Here is a 9,396-nt window from a genome sequence, read left to right on the forward strand (position 1 = left end):
TTCATCTATGTCATTGATGTAAATCAAAAAGAACAAAGGTCCTAATACTGAGCCCTGAGGTATCCTACTTGTAACATTAATCCAGTTTGACTGAACTCCATTTGTAACAAACCCCTGCTTTCTTCCATCCAGACACTCTTCTATCCAATTTGCTAACTTATCCCCCCCACACATATAGAGCTATTTTCTTTTACAAGCCTTTTATGTGGTACCTTGTCAAATGCTTTCTGAAAATCCAGATACACCAAATCTACATATGCAGTAACCTTTTCAAATAATGTTAAAAGATTTGTAAGGCAAGATTTTTTTTTTAGTGAAACCATGTTGACTATCCAATAAAATTCTAAACTTTGTTAAATGGCTTTGCAAATCTTTTCCCACAACTGATGTAAGACTAATGGGCTCTCAAGTTAAACCTCAAGTTTTGTTCTTAATATTCTTTTTTTATATTTTGGTACAGTTTGGAGATTCCCAGAAACTTCGACTTGTTCGTATCTTGCGTAGTACTGTTATGGTGCGTGTGGGTGGTGGATGGGTTGCTTTAGATGAGTTCTTGGTAAAGAATGACCCGTGTCGAGGTAAGATTTTTTATTATGTTAAAGTAGTATCTGCTATGGAATATTTTTTATACATTTTTGGTGATTGTAATTCGTAAGTTTTAAAATTAATGACACAGAATTCTCTGCTTCAAGCTATATTTATTAATACTCTTATTTCTTTCTCTCACAAAGTTTTTTTTAAACCTGCTGTTTGTGTTTTATTTACAAATACTTATTACTACCCAGAGATATCTATAACAATTTACTGAAAAAATTCAGGTACTGTTACATAAGCTCATTCTTGCCATTGTGACTAATAAGGAACGATAAGTATGTTAATATAAAACACCATAAAAATGTCTAATAAAGAACGAAAAGTATTCGTTTTTATGGTGTTTTATATTAACTTTATTGGTCGTTTTTATGGTGTTTTATATTAACATACTTATCGTTCTTTATTGGGTATGTTAATATAAAACACCATAAAAACGACCAATAAAGAACGATATGTATGTTAATATAAAACGACCAATAAAGAACGATATGTATGTTAATATAAAACACCATAAAAACGACCAATAAGTATGTTAATATAAAACACTATAAAAAGACCAATAAGTATGTTAATATAAAACAGCAAAAAATCGACCAATAAAGAACGATAAGTATGTTAATATAAAACACCATAAAAACGACCAATAAGTATGTTAATGTAAAACACCATAAGAACGACAAGTATGTTAATATAAAACACCATAAAAATGACCAATAAAGAACGATAAGTATGTTAATATAAAACATACTTATCTCTCTCTTCTTTACCGTATAGCATCCTTGGAGAAAATGATAAAAATAAGCAGGAATTTATCTCCACAGAAATGTACAGGTAAAATATAAGGTTGTGGTTTTTTTTGTGTGAAAATGTCTGTACCAGATCCCATCCCCATCAAACCACATGTTATCTTTCTTTATCAAACCACATCTCAAATTCGCACAGACTTGTGTCAAAGTTATACGTCCAGCACATACCCAGAAATGTGTCCCATTTAATATCCTCCTCATGTAAGCTGGTCCGGGAACCACGATCTTCCCTGTCCTTTTTTTACAAATTAGAACAGTATGGTTATTTATTAAGAGTGATGGAATTATGCATACGTGATCTTTTTTATTCGAACTTTATTATTTAAAGTGAACATTTTGTAATGGGTTAAGAGAGTGGCCATGCTGGAAATAGCTAGATGTCAGCCAAAGAAGAACAAGCAGTCTTGTTTTAAGTATTGTAGAAACCACGTTTATGAACAGGATATGAATTAGAAGTAATAGAACACTTAATGAAAAACAAAACTGAAGTAAAGTTTTATATCTCATCTGCACAATTTTACTAAATACTAAACTAAACATTTATGGGGTTTACATACACCAAAAGTTGATGTTTGACGTTAGGCTTATCGTGTAGGACTTACAGAATTTGGCACTTAAGACTAGAAAAGCTTCCATCATCTCATAATATTCTGTAAGATGTGATGTTTTTCGTGATATGTGACTTTGAAGTGTTTGTCCTTCCTCTGAAAGTATTGACTGGAAAAACCTCCATATTAATGAGCCTTCAGATCCTGATCAAGTTAAAAGTTAAGCCTAATTCTCATCATTGTTAAACGTATTTCTCCTTCATGGAACAGCACTTTTCTTGTGGATCATCTTTATGAGAGCATTTCCTGTTAATCTTATTTGACTTGTTTTAATTTTGTGTTATTATCCAGCTTCCCATAAGGTGTATGATTTCTGTTTGAAATATGTACAACATTAAACCATTCTGTTTTATAATGCATGGAATTTGGTGTTAGAAATTATACTTGCTAATGAAAACAATTTATGTAATTTCATCAAATATATAATGCCTTTTTTGTATACAATATCAACTTAACTGGTATTGCATGTAATGTGGAATGTTAGTTAGTTCTATGATACACTAGGATTTTTGATCTAACATTTTTGTTTTACACATTAAAAGAATGCATGTAAGATGGAACACAGCATGAGTTGATTCCAACATGCACGAGGAATTATTGTTTGTTTTGTTTTGTTATATATATTTTTGCTTGAGTAGCTATTATCGTAGCAGTTATTAGCTTTCTGTACCAGTTTGTAAGTATAATTTGAAAATCAGCATCCATTTGGCTGTTTTATGTTTTGCATGCTGGATTTGTTGTAGCTAAAGGACGCACGAACTTGGAACTGAGAGAACAGTTTATTCTGGCCCAAGGAGTCAGCCAATCACTGTCACCATTTAAACCCAAGACCAGTCCTAATGCTTCTCAGTCCTCCCAGAGCGGCAGCTCGGTCGGCCGCTCGGCTCCCTTGTCTGCTACTGGCCCTATCACTAAGGTTTGATTTCCTTCACTTAATATGATTAAAGTAAACACTAAGAAATGTTCTTTTTTAACAAAATGTCTAGTGTCATCACTGTTACACCTAAAATGTCTAGTTTGTCGTCACAGTTACATCTAAAATGTCTATTTTGTCGTCACTGTTACATCTAAAATGTCTATTTTGTTGTCACTGTTAGATCTAAAATGTCTAGTTTGTCGTCACAGTTACACCTAAAATGTCTAGTTTGTCATCACAGTTACATCTAAAATGTCTATTTTGTCATCACTGTTACATCTAAAATGTCTATTTTGTTGTCACTGTTAGATCTAAAATGTCTAGTTTGTCGTCACAGTTACACCTAAAGTGTCTAGTTTGTCGTCACAGTTACATCTAAAATGTCTAGTTTGTCGTCACAGTTACACCAAAATGTCTAGTTTGTCGTCACATTTTCACCTAAAATGTCTAGTTTGTCGTCACAGTTACACCAAAAATGTCTAGTTTGTCATCACAGTTACACCTAAAATGTCTAGTTTGTCATCACAGTTACACCTAAAATGTCTAGTTTGTCGTCACAGTTACATCTAAAATGTCTAGTTTGTCGTCACAGTTACATCTAAAATATCTAGTTTGTCGTCACAGTTACACCTAAAATGTCTAGTTTGTCGTCACAGTTACACCTAGACACTTGCCACATGAACTAACAGAAAAGTATTTACCAATAAAATAATTTAATATTCAAATATTAAGTTTTTTCTAAATTAGCTTCACAATAAGTAAATATATGACATAAATATGAGTTAAATGTGATGTGTTTTAGCTTCATGTGTTTCTTTTTTTTAACTGAACTTGCTGTACACTATGTTGAATTCATCTGATTTTAGAATGTGAGTTTCTGTTTGAGGTGTTTCATACTTTTTGATTCATTCTAAAACATTATACAGATCTTTATTTCCTTCTTCTGTATGCTGAGTGCCTCTAGGTCACGTATTCTTATCCATCTGTTTAATAACAGACTGAATTTTTTCTCTGCTTTCTTCACATTTGTGGCTGTATATGTCAGTCTTCAAACCTGCTGTACTTTGCTGTTTTCTGTCATATTTATGATCCTTTGCAACTTATTGTAGATGCACAAGATTTACTTTCCGTTGTTTCTAAGTTCCTTTACTGTTTCTCATTGTTGCTGGCTGCACCCTGTATCTCTCTCTTCAGCTAATCTGGTTTAATTGTGCTATATTGATGTGTGGTTTCATTTTTATTATTTGTAATGCATTCCATTATATGTGTGTTTCTAATTTTGTCAACCTTACATTGGTATAACCTAACCACATCTTCTGATTATCCTCCTTGTTACTTGAAGTTAACTCATAGAAGTTCATTATTTTCCTTTCAATATGTTGTGTTTAAAATGTTAAACGTTATGGTTGTTATAGATCCGTGAAAAGAGCGAAAGAAGCGTACCCATTCGTCAGCGACGTGCTTCAGGAACAACAGGAAGCACTACAGATTTGAATAGCTCAAGTTGTCATGATGGAGACCAATCTGGAAGATCTGGCAGAATACGCACACCCACAACTCCCAACCGACTGACACCTGGTAGTTACTTTGTTTGTGGTGTATGAATAATATCATTAAAACTAGTACTAATAATTCTGTGGAGTAACATTATGTCGTTAACAAATTTGTCAAGTGTAGGCTCATGTCTAGAACTGAAGTCTAATGTTTAAAAAAAAAAAACATTTCTTTATCTATGAATATGATAATTAAGTAAATTGTGTGATTTCTAAATCAAAAAATATATCACAGTTTTGAACTATTAAGTTACTTAAAAGCTTTACCAACAAATGTATGACAGAAAATTGTTATAACAGTGGGTCCAAGTACCCTGCTCTACTACCTGTCCTGTTAACTGTAACAGTGGGTCCTAGTACCCTGCTCTACTACCTGTTCTGTTAACTGTAACAGTGGGTCCAAGTACCCTGCCCTACTACTTGTTCTGTTAACCGTAACTGTGGGTCCAAGTACCCTGCTCTACTACATGCCCCATTAACTGTGACAGTGAGTCCAAGTACCCCTCTCTACTACCTGTCCCATTAATTGTAATATTCTAGTAACTTTAGGATTATCATTTCTCATTATTTAATTTTTTGTTATATAGTTTATGTAAGGCATTAAAAAACGGTTAACAGAACAAGTAGTAGAGCAGGATACTTGGACCCACAGTTACGGTTAACGGAACAAGTAGTAGAGCAGGGTACTAGGACCCACTGTTACAGTTAACGGAACAAGTAGTAGGACAGGGTACTTGGACCCACTGTTACAGTTAACAGGACAGGTAGTAGAGCAGGGTACTAGGACCCACTGTTACAGTTAACAGGACAGGTAGTAGATCAGGGTACTTGGACCCACTGTTACAGTTAACAGGACAGGTAGTAGAGCAGGGTACTTGGACCCACTGTTACGGTTAACAGAACAAGTAGTAGAGCAGGATACTTGGACCCACAGTTACGGTTAACGGAACAAGTAGTAGAGCAGGGTACTAGGACCCACTATGCTGGTATTAAAGTACTGAAGTCTAACGTGGGTATATGTAACAAATGAAATTATATTTGAATTATTTAGTTCAGTAGGTTCCTCACTAAACCTTAACTGTTGTTTATTGTGCAAGATGTACATTAGAAAAGTTTCAGTTGCATAAGTATAAAACAAAAAAGTATATAGAAAAATTATTTTGAAGTAGCATTTTCTATCAGATATATCCTAATTTACAACAGGTCCCAAGTCGTCTAGTCGTCCTCCAAGCCGAAGCAGCAGTCGACCACCCAGTCGAGCAGGAAGTGACCTCTCGGCAGAGAGTGTGGAAGCTTATCGCGGGCGAAAGCGATCGAGCAGTACCACCAGAGTACGAAACCCCACTGTCTCTTCTACACCCACAGGGAACTAAAGGCACTCCTACTACTAAGATCCCCACGGTTCGAAGATCTTCTTCTACCGCTTCACCTAGGAGACAACCTGATACTGTTAAGGGTCGAGAACGTTGGAAGTAAGACTGTCGTGAAGATGGTCTGGTGATGGTGATTTTTATAAAGTGAGTCTGCAGTAGCGACTGCAATCATCCAACATATGTTAAACCTAACGCTGCAACTACTTAATGCCTTTTCTTGAAGGTTTCAAGTTTCTGCTGGTGAAGGTAATAATTGTTAAGTAGTTGTGCTGACCCCCACTAACTGTTCACATAGTTCTTGTGTCAATTTAACATTCCATCAACGTAAATTTTTCTAGATGTTTAGTCAATATTGTAAATTTTGATGCTGTAGTAAATTGTTAACATACCTTGAAGGTAGTTTATTTTTATCATTGAAACTAATTGTAAGTGTTGGCTCCTGTTCATTTGTTACGTGTCAGAATCTCAGCTTCAATGGTCAACAATACAATCAAAGTTAATATGTTATGTAGATCAGTGTTATGTAAGTACTGTTTCTGTGTTTTGTCAATAATAGATTATTGTGACTAGCCTGTATTGCTTTTGTGTTAGATGCAATTAAGAATAGAGCATTAAATAAGTTGATTTAGCAATATTGTGTACTCGATCATGTGCCAAGAATCTGAAGACTGGATGTTGTACACAATACGGAGTAATCTTAACTATTATATAAAGCTTTTCCACTTGATATAAATTATTAATGCTGTGGTAGGGATTACCATAACCTGAGTGTGTATTTAATTAGTGGTTTTATTGAGTGTAATAATAATATTCTGTTTCTTTCAAATAAAGATATTCACTCTGTTAATGTAAGCTGTGGTTTAAGAAGCAATGTCTACAATACATTACAACGATTGGATTAAACCTTCGTGGTGCTGTAATGCAGAGTTTCATGGGTATTGGAATAACCTATAGTAATGGAAGATGAAGCTTTAATAAAGGATATTTAAGTCTACAATAGAACATGCAAGTTGTACACTTCCTAATTACACGGTCTTCTTCCAATGTTTAACCATACAAGATTCTCGTGAAAGATACGTTTTGATGTACACAGCTAACTTTCGTTTTTAAATATTTTTATATTTCACCTGAAATGTACAACAAGAACTATCTAACTATTAACAAAAGTTACAAACTCCAGAGGAGATAGTATAACCAGAGAATTATCAGAAAAAGCTCTACCAGGTTTATATTTACTTCCATACAATGTTTAAACTTCTGAAGGTGCTGGATCCACTGAAGATGAAGGTTTGGGTTCAAACTCGTACCTTTCTGCTGCCTTGTTCTTTCTGTGAGAAATACAAATTTCTAGATGTAAGTAAAATATATGAGTTGGTAAATTAGAAGGTGGTATCACCAAGTAAAAGAAACGGGGGTATGGAGAGATGCTGCCTGACCCATCCTGTGGTCAACAGTATATGTAGTAAGTTAAGTTCTGGTGGATATGGCTAAAAAAATTGAGTACATTTAAAAATACTAAAGAGTTAGAGTTTGTGAATAGGTATTAAAGAAATTAGTAGAGCTTACCGACGTAGTTTCAGAATGATGACCACAATTATAACGTTTCCAACAAGTAGTGCTATCATTAAGATAGAGGGCACCCAGATATCTGTGAAATGAGAAACCAGTTAATATAACATTGTACTGCACCAAGTTAGACAGAAGAAATTAATTTAAGATTTTGTAGTTTCTGTAACAACAAAGATATTACATATTGGGATCGAGAATTCAACAAAACATGTAATAACATATACATTACTGAATCTTCAGATCTGTATTAACACCTACCTACAATTAATGAACTTTGATCATACTCCGGAACTGGATCATCTGTTGGGGGGTCATCACTGACCGAATCAATAATGACTGGTTGGTCATTCGTCATATTCAAATTATTAGAAATATGGTGAAGTTTGCTTTTGTTTTCAGTTTCATTTTGATCTTTTATTGCTGAAATAATAAATAAACCAAGTTAGATGAACTTTTTGTATAATTCAATACCACTGTGATACTACTACCATGCCTAAAAAACTAATTTAATAAAAGCAATCTCATTTAGACCACAACATTTTCTTCTTCAAGAACTGACTTTTCGTTTGAAATTAAGGTATGGTGTTTGTGTTTCCTGTAGTAATAAATCAAAGATTTTGTAGTAAGTAAGATAAAATAATACTGACAATTTCTAATTAACTTGAACAGCAAGTGATAAATGGCTTAAAGTACTGAATCAGTAAAGTATATTTAATGTGTAAAGTCTTGACACCAGAGGCACTGCAAGCAATCTCCCGAACAATTTTTAGGCTTTCCGTCATAACGTTTCAGATATTGTTAGACGGCTATTAGATGAATTTACCAAACCAGGTGTCAGATGTTCATAAATTGCAGATAAAACTTAAACTTCAGTGACCCAATGAAATGACACGTACTGATATTGATAATTTGTCGTCATTGTACACTTCACACCTCTTGTATGCCAGGCAAGTGCTTCACCCAGTGAGCTAACTGGTTAGTTCGCTTTTTATCAACTCAAACTACTAACATAGTTTTAACATTTTATCACCAGTTGTTTTATTATTCAAAGACTTTTCAGTCACTGTAAGTTTAAATTTTTTAACCCACACGACCAGTAACTAATATACCAACAACCTTATATCATCACACAGTGAACCTACACTTCTGACAACGGTTTCTAGAGTATATAATGATAAGTACATCGCAAAGTAAAAAAATCAGTTCATTATGAAACGTCATCTAAAGTACAAAACTTAGGATGGTCAAAGAGATGTATGTTGTGAGAACAAGATATGTTTTATAAAATAACATATTGCTATTAGTTGTTTTACAATGACATTTTGGTATTTTTGAAGGTAAATTTGGTCTGTGCACATGTTTTATTTCATTTCATTCCCATTTTACAATTTGTAGTTTTTATTCACATACAAGCATAAGCTACTATATATACAAACATAAACTACTATATATACAAACATAAGCTACTATATATACAAATAATAAGCTACTATATATACAAACATAAGCTACTATATATACAAACATAAGTTACTATATATACAAACATAAGTTACTATATATACAAATATAAACTACTATATATACAAACATAAGCTACTATATATACACAAGCATAAACTACTATATACACAAGCATAAGCTACTATATATACAAGCATAAGCTACTATATATACAAGCATAAGGTACTATATATACAAACATAAGCTACTATATATACAAACATAAGTTACTATATATATACAAGCATAAACTACTATATATACAAGCATAAGCTAATATATATATACAAACATAAGCTAGTATATGTACAAACATAAGCTACTATATATACAAACATAAGTTACTATATATACAAACATAAACTACTATATATACAAACATAAGCTATTATATATACAAACATTAGCTACTATATATATATACAAACATAAGTTACTATATATACACAAGCGTAATCTACTATATATACAAAC

General features: G+C 33.1%; 1 protein-coding gene across 1 annotated transcript; it reads left to right on the plus strand.

The window, feature by feature from the left end:
* Positions 1 to 397: 397 nt before the first annotated feature.
* Positions 398 to 6,697, plus strand: LOC106477661 (microtubule-actin cross-linking factor 1-like). Its single transcript, XM_013938204.2, has 4 exons — positions 398 to 578; positions 2,752 to 2,924; positions 4,340 to 4,502; positions 5,681 to 6,697. Exons 1-4 carry the CDS (start codon positions 398 to 400, stop codon positions 5,848 to 5,850), a joined length of 687 nt encoding a protein of 228 aa, XP_013793658.2. The 3' UTR covers positions 5,851 to 6,697.
* Positions 6,698 to 9,396: the final 2,699 nt, after the last annotated feature.

Source organism: Limulus polyphemus, unplaced genomic scaffold, assembly GCF_000517525.1.
Source record: "Limulus polyphemus unplaced genomic scaffold, Limulus_polyphemus-2.1.2 Scaffold76880, whole genome shotgun sequence".
Classification (NCBI taxonomy): domain Eukaryota; kingdom Metazoa; phylum Arthropoda; class Merostomata; order Xiphosura; family Limulidae; genus Limulus; species Limulus polyphemus.